The following is a 16,700-nucleotide window of genomic DNA, read 5'->3' as shown; positions in this document are numbered from 1 at the left end:
ACCTCCTCCAACAGAAGGCGGAGATCTCACTCCTGCAGCCTTTGGGTCTATCTATCCTGAACCCATGGGGACTTTTGTTGACCAAATACTTGGGAAGCACCTACTATGTGCTTGGCACTGTCAAGCACAGGCGATGCAGCAGTGAGAAAAAGCAGGAGAGGTCCCTGCCCTCCTGGAGCTCAGGGTCTCCTGGGGAAGGAGACGTTGAACTAATCGTCACACAGATAAATGCTGGAAGGATGCTGCCATTATATGCCATGCAGGCGAGCACGTGGAACTGTAAGTGGGAGTTCTCACTGTGCAGGAAAAAGGAATCGGAAAAAAGACTAAGAGGGCTCCTGGTGGTTGTGAGGTGGTACAGAGGTGGGGATGGGGAGGAAGAGAAAAAAAATAATTATTTCTGTTCGACGTTATTATGGCTTGAGTGAAAGGAAGGGCAGACAGTTCCCAACCCACCCGTGCTGCCTCTGGAGTTTGAACTGTGTTCAAAGTCTAACACGGTTCCCCTCACAAACCTCGCATAAAGCTTCATTTAGAAGCGTCTTGAGAACTAATTTGTTAAATATACTTGCCAGAAGGTAGATGAGGGGATAGATTAAATCTTACTACCCCTTTCGGATGAAAACACTGGAGCCCTGCTCAGCTATGAGACCAAGAGAGGAGAATTAATTCTAATTGAATGCATTTATTCTCTCCTATCTGTTGTGCTTCTGCTACAACCAAGTGAGCAAAGGCTCTGACACAAAAACTGTTCATCTTTTATTCCCGGAACACTGTTGATTTAAATAAAGTGCTCTGTGGTTATTGCTGTGTTTTTACACGGAATTAATGGTTTCTGGGTCCGAGATGTCGCATAAATCCTCTTAGTCACAGTGTGTTAAGACAGAATCACCTGTGATACAACAGTGAGTCTTAACTATAGTTTGTGTCTTGGTCCTAAAGGAATGATGCTTCAGAACTGGGTCCGGCGAGTCAGTTCACTGTTGCTGGTTTGCTCAGCTCTCTCCCTGCAGTAGACAAAACCAATGGGAGTGGGTCGGTTAAACTCATAAATATAGAGCTTGTTCTATGAACACACATAATAGCTGTTACCTTTCCTCTGAGGAGCAAAAGGGCATGTACAGTCAATGCCATAGTAATGCTATATGACGTGATCCTAAGATATTAAGAAACGTAGGCTGGGCCAGCCTTTCCTGGTGCCATAGATGGGAAGCAGCTTGGGGAAGGACACTGAGTGGGCCACGGCGTTGATCTGCACACAGAAGAAACCTTTATTGTTGTGTGTGGGCTCTCAGGAGGGACAAAGGTCATAAGGTCATACAGCTCAGATAATGAATCTGGAAGGAGTGAGGCACTGAAGGGTTTTTAACGTCCCACAGACCTCACAGGTGTGATGTATTCAGGTGTAAGTGAAGGTTAGGACAACTGCTGAACACATCAAGTAAATATTCCAGGTGGTGTTGATGTAGAAAGAAGCATTAGGACATATCACGGGGGTCCTTCCAATGGTAAGAGGGGGTGTGCACATACTATATTAAAGATTGAACTTCTGGACTTGAGGCTTTCTTTAATAATAATAATTATTGTGGGGACAGAGCCCCAGAAAGCAGTTTCCAGGCTCTCGGCCTCACATAGACAGGTGCTGGCTCAGGTAGTAAATGGCCATCAATGTGATTGGATGGCCATCAGCTGTGGCTAGTTGGCCGTCAGCTGTAACCAGTGAGCCATTGGCCACTAATATAACTGCTGTGGCTACGCTAGGAGAAGAGAAAGAATGGGGCTAGCAGGAAGATGGCGGCTGGGCTGGCAAGCGTGGATGGCGGTTTGCGGACAGTGTGGATCCAGCCTCCAGTGAGAGTATAGTGCCGCCAGAGAGAATATAGTGGTATGACTCCCCTGCCTATGGCTCCATGGGTGTTCCTTTTTGGCCTTACCATATCCTGCGTTATGTGGGGAGCGGGACCAGAGACCCCACCGGGTCCCCTGCACGACAATAACCTAATGTATTTTAACCGTATGGAATGGTTGCTTTTTAGAAGTTATGCTGTGGGCCTGGCAATTCAGTGAGTACATTGAAGATTTTCCTGGATCTCTCCTATGGCTAATGGTTTCTGTAAAAAAAGGGACCAATTGATTTCTTTCTAAAATGCTGCTTCAGGGTATAGAGACCTGTATAGGTCATGTTTCAATTTATAGGAAAATTTCACAATTCAAATATAAACTACATTAAATGTGGCTTTGTAATGGAGTTAATGTTAAGTAAATTTCTGACTTTCCTTAGTTGATGGTGTTCAGGAGGTCCCTGTGCTACGTTAAAATAGAAGAATGGTCAGAATTGGGTGTAGTAAGGAATACAGAAGGCTTAGTCCAATGACAAACTATTTTGATGTAGAAAGAGGCTCGTATAATGCACAGAGCTCTGGGCCCTGTATACCAAGTTCCTATCGTAATGCTTTGGCTGGTGGCAGGACCCTTATGGGTTGAATTGTGTTCCCAAAAAGCATGTTGGAAACCCTCACTTCTGGTCCCTAGGAATATGGCCTTATTTGGAAGTAGGGTATTTGCAGCTGTAATTAAGATGAGGTCGTACTCATCTTATTATGGGACCCTACATTCCATGGTTGGTGTCCTTAGAAAACCATGTGAAGGCAGAGACACATGGAGAAGACAGTTGTGTGATAGTGGAGGCAGAGACTGGAGAAAGAACACCAAGGATTGCTGGCAACCTCCAGAATAGGCAAGAAAGGATCCTCCCCTTCGGGTTTCAGAGGGAGCATGACCCGGCTGACTCCTTGATTTTGGACATCTGGTCTCCAGACCTGTGAGATAATACATTTCTGTCTTAAGCCACCTTGTTTGTTGTATAGTTCGTTATGGCAGCTGTAGAAAACTAATACAACTGGTGCATAATTTTGGGGATCCGGTACAAAATGAAGATGCAGGGACCTTGTTAAAAAAAATCAAGTATTTTGAGATGGTGACAGTAGGTTATTAAACCAAGCTGAGGGTTCTTCTGAGCTCTAGGCCCTGTGCGATTTTCCAGGTCGCAAGCCTGTGAAGTTGGCTCTGGTTGTTGGGTTCTCAAAAGTGCTGGACCCCCCGCCCCCATGGCCTGCAGGAAGTGGTTGAAATGGATCATTACAGTGTGCACCCATCAACCCCTGGGTAACCCAAAGGCCACTTACTTCTTTTTCCGACGAATAGCTGTGTATGTCATGATAGTGACAAACAGAACTGCAAGAATGCCCGTGACAATCCCGAGACCCAGCGCTGCTTTTTGGAGAGCAGCCCTCTGCATCTGTGCTCCTGGTAAAAAAAAAATCAGAGAGTTTTTTAATTGTCCAATTATTAAGAGGCTGTGCTGGTTGCTCCTGGGTCCCTGGGAAGTTTCCCATCCAGGCGTGAGTGAATATTAATTATGGAAATGAAATGCACATTTAACCCAAGAAAGTGCTCACTGTAGAGAAATCTCGCAGGGCAAGTCGTTGAAAGCCGATTTACTAAACGACCTATTCGCCAAATGATCCATTTACCTAATGACCACTTTGTCAAATGACCAATCTGCTAAGAGCCAATTCGCTGCAAATCAGTTGGTGGCATATCCTGCTTATCAATAACTGATGGTCAAATACACCTCACTCCAGACTCCCAAAGTGCTTTGGGGACAGGAGTAGGGCCCAAGTAGTTGCTGCAAAACTCTAAAACTTAAAAAAAAAAATTCTCAATGATTTGGTGAGTGGGTCATTCAGTTCGTTTTCTGTAAAATGGAGGGCTTCCTTGTAAGTTCCCGAGAAGATTGTGGGCAGTGGCTTGGAAGAAGGGCGCAGGAAACTGTTGTTTGTACCCCATTTTGACTGAGTGTGGTTGCTCTCAGCACTCGATAAATCACAGGGCAGTATCTAAGTCTCTCCCGGCAGAAGAAAAGCTGCCCAGTGTTTGCAAACGACTGACTTTCTCGACATGATGCCTTTCTTCCTTGATATTGCCCAGATTTAGGATTTTGAAATCTTGAGAATTAGGAATGTCATTTGTGGGAATCCCTGCCCCTTTTTCACAATGAGAGGAATGGTAAGGCTTTGTGATTGCCCTATGAGCAGCTTTTATCCAGGTACCAGCAAGCATGGAGTTGCTGAAGGAAGTCTGATCGTCGGTATCTACAAGGGGCATCTGGGGGCAGACTGCACACTGTTGCTGCGGATCAGAAGGATTATTGTCTGACTTCCTGTGTGGAGAGCCTTCCCTTAGCCCCTGGGGCACTATATTAAATGTCACCAGCGTGTCCAGGGGTTCCCTACTTTCTCTGCTATCTTTTTTAGAGCTGCTGATATCTTGTGCGTGGGGGCGAAGGGAGGGCTGAAGCTGCTGAGAAACAGGATTATTCTGTGTGATTCCTGCCCCTCCCCCATCCAGGTGCTCCCTCCACCCCCGCCCCGCCCCATTATGAATCTTTTCTAGCTCAGGACAGAACAGACCACACCACCAATTTCCTGGTGGTTACTTTTGTATCTCACCTTGCTGCTGGTCATAAGAGTCCACAAGCATTTCCTGGGTGACCGCCAGGGAGCCGTTGTGGGGTTCGGGAGTAACCCCCAGGAGCTTACACATGAGTGGATAGATGTGGATGCTGTCAAAAGGCTCTGCCAGGTGATTCTTCTTGAAATCTGGCCCGAAAGCTCTGAAGATGGTCTTCATATCCATGTCGACATTATCGAAGCTATGATCTCCTTTGTTGAAATATATGATAAGTTGCTGAAAGGGAATAATATAAAAAAAGCCACGTTAGGTTCTTACCGGCAGAAAACTGCCCCTTAGTGAATCTCATGCTTCTCAGATCCGTGAAATCTTTGCAAATGTAAACGACAAAAGGACGTTGCTGTCTGCCGTGGCCGAGAGAAGAGCAAGGAATGAAAGGTCTTTAAGAGAGAATAAAGAAAGCATATGCATTAGAAATAGCAGGAAGATGATAATAGTGACAATAGCTCCCACATCAAGCACTTATTAGGTACCGTGAATTGTTCTGAGTGCTTTATACATAGATGTGAACTTCTCTTACCCTTCCAGTGAGGGCACTATTATGCTCTACCTCTGTAGCTTTGCCTATTCTGGACATTTCATTTAAATGGAATCATGCAATATGTGGTCCTTTGTATCTAACTTACTTCACTGGGGATAACATTCTCAAGGTTCATGTAAGTTGTAGAATGTATTCTTCATTCCTTTTTAATGGCTACATAGTACTCCATTGTACAGATATACCATATTTATTTGTCCATAAGTTCATGGGCATTTGGGGTGTTTCTACCTTTTGGTTATTATAAACAATACTGCTACGAGGATTTGTGTATAAATTTTTGTGTGAACAGGATTGCCTTTTTTTGATATGTACAAAGGAGAACATTTTTTTTTTTGGTGACTCTCCTGGTGATCTGTGCAAAAATAATCAAGCATGCAGACATGGGTTCAGACCTCAGCCTTCCTCTTCTAATCCCAATCATTTCTCGCTAACTCTGGTTTCTTCCTTGTTAAAATGGGGGAGATAAAAGCATCTATCTTTTGGGTTGTAGGGAAGACCAAAATGAAATTACTCAGGTGAAGTTTTGAGCGCACTGCTCGACACCTAGCTTTGGCCAGGGATGGTTGTCATTATTACTGCGTAATGGTAACGTGGGGCAGGGGTGGTTCGGTGGGATATAGGATTGGGGGTAGGGGTGGGGAACACTTAGAAAACATCAGGTTACCACTCATTGTGCATTCGTTTCTGTTGCAATGTTTTTCAGAAATGTTCCTCCCTGGAGGCTGTCTGCCAGATCCAAGATGACTGTATGCCTTTTAGAATCAACTCACCGCGTTGATGTTATAACCAGGGTCAGCGTACAACACGATGGGCAGGACCCGCTCGTGCTTAGCAAAATGAAAGCGTTCTGGAAAGTCCTCTTTCTTGTAGACGTGGAGGTGTGGGTGTGCGTCCTTCAGCGCTTGGTAAAGGGCTTCTTTTTGGCCTGGTTTGGGCAAGAGCATTCCAAAGCCTCCGTAGTCCACAATATGAAACTTGACCAAGTCTCTGAACTTGATATAGTTGGTCAAGAGGATCTCGGTGACATTGGGCTTCTTTTTTACGGTGGTCATGCCATGGTCTGATGTGATGATGACATTAAGATGCTCAGTCAAGCTGTGCCTCTCGATGGCTTCCACCAGGTACCCAACGGTTCTGTCGATTTGCTGAATAATCACCTTTCTGTTTTCCGTCTCAGGCCCGTATTTGTGGCCCACGTTATCTGGCTCGCCATAGTACAGCGTCACGAAGTCAAAGTTTTCCTTCGTGAACCAGTCCATGACGATATCAATGTTCTCTCTCCACTCTGTCTCGTTGCTGTCTGGGTGACTGTAAGACTCCACCAGGGACCTCTGCACGGCTTCGCCTTTGTACTTAGCACCTCCCCCGGGATAGTGGAATGACGCCGTCTTCCTCCCCTGCAAGCACGAGAAGAAAATTCCGTCAGGGCCAGCTTTCATACCGTTCTCACAATAAGCAAAGACCCACATGTTTACATCCATGCCCTTGGGCTTTGGAGTCAGATGGGGTTGGGTCTCATGCCTGGCTTCACCGGGATCTCATCGAATCTAAAACAGCATGACTTGCAAAGTGTGCTATTATATTATGTGCTAATTGGAAGGAAGATGCTGCCAATTAAACCACACCATCCAGTGATCGGAAGATGCACTGCAAATCCGGAGATGGCAAAATGAAAAAAAAAAAAAAAGTTCCTTAGAATGGAGGAGAAATGGGACTTTCTAAGTTGGTGATGGTGAGTGAGTTCTTTTATCTCTTATGCTTCAGTGTTTCTACATGTAAAGTGCCAAAAAAGTTCACAGGATGCTTTGTGAGGATTGAGCCCAATAACTTGAAGATAAAGTGTTGGGCATTGTGTGTTAGCACGTAGCAGGCCCTGTTTGCCTCCAGATATAACAAGCCACCACAAGCCTTCCCCAGTGTGTGCAGTGGACAGGTAATATGTTTGTTTGCCCAGCACCCACTCCCCTGTTTGCTGGTTCAGAGCCCCTCACTTTCCCTGGAGACTCTCCTCTCTGCCGTTGCTCCAAGTCGGGTTCAGGATGGGCTGGCTCCACATCAGGCTCCAGAGGTGGATGTAGCTCTAACCTGGTCACAGAGGACACTGCATCCTCTGGCTATTGTCATTGGTTTAGCCTTGGGCCCATGTCAAAGCCAATGAGAGGCAATATTGGGCCTTCCTCTGGGATTGTGGGAGACGGGAGACGCTGCCCTTCTTGTTTCCATATCTAATGTTTATAAAATTTGGGGGTGTTTGCCAGAAGTGGAGACTGCCATCTGGTCCCCTATGTAGATGTCTGCTTAACCACTGGGCCTGACGACCTACCCAGAGTCAGAACAATATGGCGGTTAAAAGTGTGCTCTGAGGCTGGATTGCCTGGTTGTATCTTTTCTCTACGACTTGGATGCTCGTTACTCAAATGCCTTTCACCTCAGGTTCCTCATGAGCTTATGTATTTCCTGGACAGGGAGAAAGAGTATTGGGCAAGGTGGCATGGTCAGGTGAAGAGGGGGCAATGATTATTTCCTCTCGGTTTTGTCTCCTGCAGGGTACTGAAGTTGACTAGGGGGCTGCAATGGGAAGATGAGATTCTGGGTTCCAGAAATGGCTGCAGCATGGGGCATTGGGTTCTTACATTAGAGGAATGGGTGGGTCAGCTGTGAAATGTGGCTGTCGTGCAAGGCTCCAGCAGGGCCTGGGGTTGCTGCTGGACACTGAGACCCTTGTCATTGGGGCCTGGTGACCTTCACACCTCTGTGTCAGGCCATAGGCAACTAGGCAGGACAACAAATTATAGTCAACAGGAAAAGAGCCAGGGCTGGCCCACAATCTGTCATGGGATACAATCTGACCTGATATCTCTTGCTTCTCTTTGTCTCCAGGGGGTAAACTAGGGAAGGGGTGTGTGTGTCTGAGAGAGTAGACCACAGGCCATGCTCCTTTGACGCCAGGCTGCTGGGGCCACCAGGGAGGGTCTGTGGCAGGGGAGGTGTCTGGGGAGTTGGGCTTGGACTTGCATACAAGATGAGCAGGACTGACCTTCAGAAATGGGGCTATTTTAACAACACAAGTGACTGCAAAGTCATGAAACTATTCTTAAGTGATCTGCTCCCAGCAGAAAGGTGGTTTTGGACAAAGGTTGGTAAAATGGTTAGGAAAATAAAATAGTTTTCTGTATGCTCACCAACGAGTTCACAATAAGATGGACACATCTCACTAAGTAGGTTCTGTTTTTATAAAGTAGCTCCTCAGCTAGGAATGGGTACATAGTAGGTACTCAGTAGATTTTTGGTTTAGTGAATGAATGGCCTGTTTATTTGGGGAGGAAGTACTTTCCTTGGTCTCAGCGAAGCTATTACCTTGAGGGCTGTTTTGTTATATTTCCTGGCTCGTCCAAGATTTGGATGTTCTGAAAAACACTCTAAAGTTCATTGGCTTCAGTAGAACTAAGACACGGTGGTCGTGTGACTGTGTTGATTCTGTATGGGGAATAAATAACTGGGAGGATTTTGGGATAATGGCCCCTGGGTTGTGGCTATTTGGTCAACAAATGAGCAGAAAACTATAACGAAAAGTAACGGCAAAACTTCCCATGTATGTTTGAGAGAGAAGTAGGAAAGCATTTTGGAAGATCCCCTTACTTGGCCAATACACCTACACCCACTTCTGTGAGGGTGGCTGCTAATGACTCAGCTGCCCCATGTTCTGGAACATTACCCTCACCTAAGTGGCTAAGTCCTGCCTCACTGAGGAAGAGTCCCATATTGCTTCTCCACACCTAGCTGACCATGGCCAGCGATTGATGACGGGAAGACAAAAGACCAGCCCTCTGGCCTCTGGGTAGGATAACATCAGGGTGCATTTCATGCTCCAGAGCTCCCGAGGGGTCAGGCTGAAGCTGGTCTCCATCTGGGACCACACTTCCCTTAGCTCTTTCCTCTGTCCTGTTAGCTTTTCTCACTTCCATCTCCCGAGAGCTCTCCCTCAGTGCATTACATGCACGGAATCCCTGCCTCAGGCTCTGCTTTTAGTAAACTTGACCTAAGACTTGGCCTTAATTAATGCTACATACTTTGGAAGGCTCCAGGAGCTCTGCTATCCATAGCTAGAGGTGAAATATTGCCCCTTCTGCCCTCCAGCATTCATTTTCTATTAGATGATCCAGTTTTGCTTTCTCTAAAGTGCTGTGTCCAATCTGAAAGTATCTTCATTTGTTCACTTATTTACTGTCTGTTTCTCTCCTCTAGAATGTACGCTCAAGGAGATCAGGGGCCGTATTGATCTTATTGACTACACTCTTCCTGGGACCTAGGACAGTCCCGGTTCAGAGTAAGTGCTAACTGCTGATTAAATGCATGTTGAATGAATGCATGAGCCATATCTCCTTGTGTGGGTGCAAAACCCATCCTATTCTCACTGCTTATTAACTTATGGAAATAGTTACAGAAACTCTGTCTCTTTTGGATTCTAGCATCTTATTTGTAGCCTCCACAGGTAACACATTTTCCTTTCTGATAATAGAATTTCTATGGTTGCTTTAACTTCCACGTCCTCTAATATTTATTTATTGCATTTCTGATTGGCAATTGACATAATTCTCAGGTTTCAGCGACGGTACTTTGTTTAACTTACATATAAATTGACTTTGCTCTGAAGTATGGAATTGACTAGAAGGATGAGACGTCTAACATTTTGTAGAATGTAGTTTGGCTATTTTATTATTTAGTGGAAGCTGATATTGATATTCTGAGGGAGCTAGGCAGCTTTGCATATCCAGCTGAGCACCTGATGTTTGCACGTTAAATCTCAGATGTTTCCAACTTGAAACTGAATTGTTTTCTTGTTCTGTATTCTCAACAGACACCTTCTTTAAGGATATCCCAAGCTGTAGTCTTAGGAAACTATGATTATTCTCACTTGGTCCCATGGGAATTTTAGGATGTGTGCTGCTCTGTGAAATAAGCTCCAGAAAGAAATGGGCGTGTGGGCATGTGTACACACACATGTGACAACACACACACACACACACACACACACACACACACACACACACACTTGACTCTGTTTATTTGGGACCCATGATAATCAAAAGTGCTATTTTCAACAGATACATCCTAGAAATAATCTGAGGACTTAATTGGATGTAAAAGAGTTGGTATTTACTATTCTACCCTTTAATTAGCATAATCAGTGTTTCCAGTAGCAATAGCAATTGGAAAATCGCTAGTTTTATTAGGTTCATTACTCTGCTTTAGTGTAGTGTTGCGTCAATGTGGTTATTACCCTTAAGTTGCTTCTTTAAAACAAGAGTTGGTACTTCCTACGGGCAAATCCTGGCCGTTGGGTTTTGTACAGCGTCCACCAACCTCTTCAGAAGCAATCATTGGAGGGAAAGTTGCCGTTTGGTTTTGCATTTTGTCTTGTCTCTTCCTTTAGGTGACAGAATGTATGTCATAAGCCACACATTTTAGGAAGGCCCGTGCATGGCCCATTGGGTTGTGCTTTGGTGGGGGGTGAGTCTGTGTGGCTTAGGGAAAGGAGCTAGTTACTCATTCTAGGGAGGGACTGAGTGGAAAGAGATGGACTCCTTACATTTGAAATTCAGAAGGTACAGTTGGTGCTGGGTGTTTCCCTTGCTCTCAGTACTTAGCGGGATTCACTGAACAGAAGGTAGCTAGATGTCCAAGGTTCTGTTTTTCCCCCTCTCAGCTCTTTCAGAGGTCAGGTTGTTATTCTTAGAGCCTTTATGATGCATCTTAAAGACAATGTTTGGGCCAATATTGGGATGCGTTATCTTATTATTAATGCTTTTCTAGGCAGATGCTGGCACCATTTTGTTCACAGTCCTTCCGAGTTTGGAAGTTATTGTCTAGGAGACCTGGCTTACATTCGAAAACCGGAGCTGCCTCCCCTACCCTCTTCCCAAATCCCCTCCTGGTAGTCGCCTACTAGGGTCCTGTCACAGACGCTTGGCATCGTGAAGATCTCACTTCCTCTGTCATCTCACTCCTTAATGCGCTCTATCCCTTCTCCGGAGAGAGACAAAGCATGCCTGTGGGTTTTCCTCGTTTTCCTGGGTCTTACTGTCTTGGCTACTTGCCTTTCTCTGAGAGTAGGGCTTCTGAACTCAGTGAAATACCTTAGCTTTTGATCCTGTTCAATCCGACCCTGCTCTGAATGGAGCCTCTGAGTATATACCCTGCCCATCAGTGACGACCTGCTGGAATGTGGATATGCTCGTGGGCTGTGAATAACAGACACCAAGCTGGCCAGGGCCCCCATCTTTTAGGCATTGCCCACCGAGGCAGGTCAATTCCTGTATATCCTGATGGACTCTGCAGCATAGTGTCCCTGAAGGAAAACATTTTAGTCGTATTCCAGGTTCATGCACCCATCTCCACCAAGCTCACCTGGAAGAGACTGGGGAGAAGGATGGATGTTCCCGCCCTCCCACAGCCCTGCCTGGCAATGCCAATATGCCCCCGAATGGCCCTTGGGACCAGCTGCAGTGCTGTTCCTGGGGTGCTGGCCTGGGGTTTGCTCTCATTGCTGCAGCTTTTCTGCCAGCCCCCCAGGGAGCTGGCTGATGGCCCTGTTCCGTGGCCAGAGTGCCAGGGGCAGAACAAAATACACCAGTTTGACATTCACTTGCCAAATGAGTGGCGTGTTGTCAGTTACCTGGCCCGGCACCAGCTCGTCTTTTTTGCACATCCACTTATGAATTCAGCAAAGGGGAAAAACACTCTGATTATGAATTGAGCAGAAGGAAACAAAGTCCTGCAAATAGCTGGCAATGAGACAAGAACCACGAGTAAGAGAAAGGACAGGAAAGGAAAATGCTACCGGAGGCCTCATGCCAGTGGACAAATACCACAGCAAGAGACCACAGAGGTCGTGGATTTTGAATAGTGAATGAAGGGAGACTATCCAGACCTGGCCAGTAGCGAGGCAAATGCAAGATTCACTGTGAAATCCATGGCTGACTGTTTTGGCCGCGTAAGTAATAGTATGTCATGGTTAAGAGTTAAGAGTTGCTGATTTCCAGAGTGAGATTAAGTTCCAGTTCTGCCTCTCACTAGCTTTGTGACTTTGAGAAGTTATGGCCCTGTTCTCTGCCTCAGTTTACTCATCTGTTAAATGGGTATAATCATAGCACCCACTTCAGAATTGTTATACATTAATATATGTAAAGCACTGAAATCAGTGGCTGGCTCATAGTAGGTGTTGTCAGTGTTATTTTCTTGGCAGGGCAGAATTTATTTGTGTGGTCTGTGCCTCAGAGTTTAAAAATGTGACACGAGGAAGGGATATAAAGCCCAATAGTTAGGGGAAAAATGAACCTGAAAGGGATCATTGACCATCCCCTGTGATTCTTCTAGAGCTGCTGCATTGTCTCATATGGTAGCCCCTAGCTACGTGGGGTATTTAGATTTAAATGGAAATGAATTGGAATTAAATACAATTAAAATTCAGTTCCTTAGTCTCGCTAGCTATATTTCAAAGGCCCAGTAACTGTGTGTAGTTAGTAACTTCCATATTGGACAGTGCACCATTGAACGCGTCCCTCATCCCAGAATGTCCCATTGGACAGTTCTGGCCTGGAGCTGTAGTGACACCCGCTGCAGAAGTGCTACAATGATTCAGCCTCCATGGAGAAGCATGACAGATGATTTTTGAGCATTTAGTTCTCAGCACCTTACAAGCCTTATCTCAGTTAATCCTACCAATGACCCATGAAGCAGGGATTCGACCATCTTCATTCTGAGGAGGTCACTGCCCAAGGTCACGCAGCTGGAGAAGGCTGGAGTCCGCCGAGCTCCTGCTAAGTCCACAGCCCGCGTTCTGAGTGGTTGCATTACACGGTCTGACAACGTGACGCACCTAGGGTGGGCTTGGTGCACAAAGACAAAATGCCAGCACCCAGGACAGCTTGGGAGCAAAGGCTGGTGTCTTGGGGAAGACAAAAGCGGTCCTATTCTGAAGTGACGACTTTGGAAGCTCATTGAGAAGAAAATGCAAATCTGGCAACAGGTTTAGGGGCTGGGAGTTAAACACACATCTCTGATTTCTGCCTTTTCAAAGCACTAATGAATGGCTACTGGAATCCTCTCAAGCAAATGTTCTCATCAGAGCTTTTCAGGGTCTGACGATGCATTAAATAGTCAGCTTCTTTCCTAAGGGCTTTTATGCCTGAGTCTGAGGCAGGAGTATAAGCAGATATTTATCAAAGAGCTGCTGGGTCCGGACCCTGTGGTGAGCCCTGGAGGTACAGTCAGGAGTAAGCCAGCTCTGCTCTCATGGACACTTGTCCATAGATAACCACGAAAATGTAACAGGTATTTATTTCCTCCGTGCTCGTTGGCTTTCACGCATCTCGTTTAATCCTTACATCAAATCAATGAAGACCCCCGCCATGATCCCTAGTACCCATTTATGTAAACAGATGCTTAGAGAGGTTCTGTCGCTTGCCCAAGGTCACGCAGCTTCTAACCCCGTTGCACAGGCCTAGGCGTGAGAGGCCACACCCCCAGAAGCCGGCCCAGGGTTTCTGACAGTACCTTTCTCTGGGCTGTGATCCAGAGCGGGAGGACACCGTTGTCCCACCACTCCGTCTTGTTCTGGGTGGTCTTGAAGGAGTACTTCCAGCCCGTCTCCGTGTTAAACATCATGTTGTGAATGACTCCGTGATCTTCAATCCAGCGCCCTTGGGGATACAGGAGGGAAGGTACTGGTTAGTCTACGGACAGATGCTGCCACGGTTATTAATGTGGCCCTAAGACTTCCTCCCCCAACACCCTTCTGCGTGGCCCGGTCTTCTGGTGGATGGTCACTCCAGGCGGCCAGCCCAGGGCTTCAGACTTGTTTCTCTGGAGTACAAGTGTTGGTGGCCACAAAGGAAGGGCTAAGGACATCTCACACCTGCCAGGTTGGATCTGCTCCCTGGAACAGACCTCCCAGCCTCGGGGGGAGCTGATGTTGGCTATGAAAGCTGATGAAGCAGGAAGAAAGGCAGGGCATACGGAGGCCGGGTTCCGTGGGTTATTCTGTGTCCAGAAGCTAAGAGCCTGGGATTTGGGTACTTCCTGTGGGATTACTTTCTTTATCTTCTGCTTGTGATGATCTGATTCATTATTGAACACCCAGTGGGCCCGATTCTCAGCAAACCTCCCAAGGTTTCTCCTAGGACTCCCACGGGCTGTACTGCTCGAGGGGACCAATGGAATCCAGAAGCATCTCTAGACATAGAGGGTGTAGACTTATTTCTCTCTACTTGAGGGTGGAAGGTGGATTTTGGGGAATGTGAATATGCTAGATCATTCCCGAAAACATAGGCGTCGAACCAAATATGAAAAAGCCCTGTGGCCTTACATTGAAGCAGGGCAGAGGGGAGTGCATGTGGGGGTCCGTCTCAGGGGAGAGCTGAGCCTCTACTCCCCCCGCTTCCTGGGAGGACAGACTCTGGATGACCCTACTGACTGTAATAAGATAGTGATGATTTTTCTTATGTCCAAGGTAAACTGAGGCAGGACGCCAATGGTCATGGGAACAGAGAAGGGAAAAGCTCTCTGCTGGGTCAGAATTGCTACCAGACTGCTGGTGGGTAAAGTCCCCTTAGGGTGGCCAAGGTTTTCAACTGGGAAGAAGCAAAAACAGTCGTTCTGCAAAGCTTTATACAGTTGTTTCCACCTTGTGGGTAGGACAGGCAGCCAGTCGCACAGTGGGTCACTAGAAAGACATTGTGCTGCTGCCAGGGGTTGGGGCATGTCAAGATTCCTGGTCAGGGATCAAATCAGATGGTTGACAGAAGAGCAGGGACCTAGAGCCCACGAGAGCTGGGTGCCAACCCCGACTTGGCTCCTGAAATTGCTGTGTGATCTTGAACAAGCCCCTAATTCTCCTGGCGTTGGTTTGCCTATGTAATAGGGGTAGGGTTTGTGTGAGGAAATCATGGCACATCACACCATATGCCAACACCTCTCCCAAGTTCTTTTAGGGACATTAATTCATGTAATCCTTTCAACAGTCCTGCAAGTGGGTATTATTATAATCCCCTTTAGGGATTTCCCCCGTTACAGGAAATTGAGGCACAGAGTTTGCTCAAGTCACGTGGCAGAGCTGGGCTTTGAACCTGGGAGGTTTGATTACAGCCTGTGCTTTTTTGTTGTTTTATTCAGATAAAATTCATGTAACATAAAGTTAACCATGAACATTTAAAAATATATATTTTTTTCTTTGTTTAACCGTTAACATTTTTTTCAATTTGTTTTTTATTTTTAAAGACTTTTGTTCAAATATAGCTAACATAAAATATTATATTAGTTTCAGGGGTACACCATAGTTATTCAACATTTTTATACCTAAAGAAGTGATCACCATGATAAGTCCATCAACCATCTGACACCGTACCACGCTGTCATGATATCACTGACTATATTCCCTGTGCTGTACATTACATCCCTATGACTTACTTGTTTTATACCTGGAAATTTGAACCTCTTATTCCCCTTCACCTTCCCCCCATTTTAAAATTTTCAATTACAGTGCACATTCAATATTATTTTATATTAATTTCAGGTGTACAGCATAGTGGTTAGACATTTGTATAGTTTAAGAAGTGATCCCCCTGACTAGTCTAGTACCCACCTGGCACTATACACAGTTATTACCGTGTCATTGACTATATTTCCTATGCTTTACTTTACATCCCCATGACCATTTTGTAATTACCTGTTTGTACTTCTTAATCTCTTCAGCTTTTTCACCCTGCTCCCCAACCCTCTCCCATCTATCACCCCAGTAAATCTAGTACCAGTATGACACCATACCTAGTTATTATAATATTATTGACTATATTCCTTATGCTATAACCTACATCCCCATGACAACTGTGTAAGAACCAATTTGTACTTCTTAACCCCTTCCCCTTTCTCACTCACCCCCAACCCCCCTCCCATGTGACAACCATATGTTCTCTCTATCTCTGAGTTTGTTTCTCTTTTGTTTGTTTATTTTGTTCTTTAGATTTCACATATAAGTGAAATCACATTGCCTCTGTCTTTCTCTGTCTGACACTCCACTCAGCACAGTACCCTCCAGGTCCATCCATGCTGCCGCAGATGGCAAGAACCCATTCCCTTCCCTGGCCGAGCAATATTTCATTGTATATATATACCACCTCCTCTTTATCCATTCATTCCTTGATGAACACCCAAGCTGCCTCCACATCTTGGCTATTGTAAACACTGCTGCAATGAACATACGGATGCACACGTAACCCTCTACGTAGTGTTTTGGGTTTCTTCAGATAAATACCCAGAAGTGGGATTACTGGGTCCTTCTTTATCTCTTGTTATAGTCTTTGTTTTAAAGTCTATTTTGTCTGGTATAAGTATTTCTACCCCAGTTTTTTTTTTTTAATCGTTTCCACTTTCGTGAAATATTTCTCCATCCCTTCTACTTTGCGTCTCTGTGTGTCTTTCAATCTGAAGTGATTCTCTTGTAAACAGTGTATGTAAGCGTTTTGTTTTCGTATCCATTCAGCCCTCCTATGTCTTTTGAGTGGAGTAATTGAAAGTAATTGTTGATAGATATGTAGCTATTGCCATTTTATTGTTCACAATTTTGCTC

At 45.6% G+C, this 16,700-nt stretch overlaps 1 protein-coding gene across 1 annotated transcript in view; it reads right to left on the bottom strand.

Annotated features, from left to right (window-relative positions):
- Positions 1-669: 669 nt before the first annotated feature.
- Positions 670-16,700, bottom strand: part of LOC109460730 (ectonucleotide pyrophosphatase/phosphodiesterase family member 7-like) — a 31,502-nt gene continuing 15,471 nt past the window's right edge. The window contains exons 2-6 of the mRNA XM_074322674.2: positions 13,631-13,776; positions 5,845-6,471; positions 4,512-4,749; positions 3,186-3,306; positions 670-1,007 (exon numbers count right to left, since the gene is read on the bottom strand). Coding sequence (XP_074178775.2) covers positions 953-1,007; positions 3,186-3,306; positions 4,512-4,749; positions 5,845-6,471; positions 13,631-13,776 — 1,187 coding nt within the window. The 3' untranslated portion in view covers positions 670-952. The remainder of the gene's footprint in view (positions 1,008-3,185; positions 3,307-4,511; positions 4,750-5,844; positions 6,472-13,630; positions 13,777-16,700) is intronic.

The sequence above is a fragment of the Rhinolophus sinicus genome, chromosome 10 (assembly GCF_057876585.1).
Source record: "Rhinolophus sinicus isolate RSI-liver-muscle chromosome 10, RSI-T2T, whole genome shotgun sequence".
Lineage (NCBI taxonomy): Eukaryota > Metazoa > Chordata > Mammalia > Chiroptera > Rhinolophidae > Rhinolophus > Rhinolophus sinicus.
The sequence above is the reverse complement of the archived record's forward strand: the minus strand, read 5'-3'. Positions and strand labels throughout refer to the sequence as shown.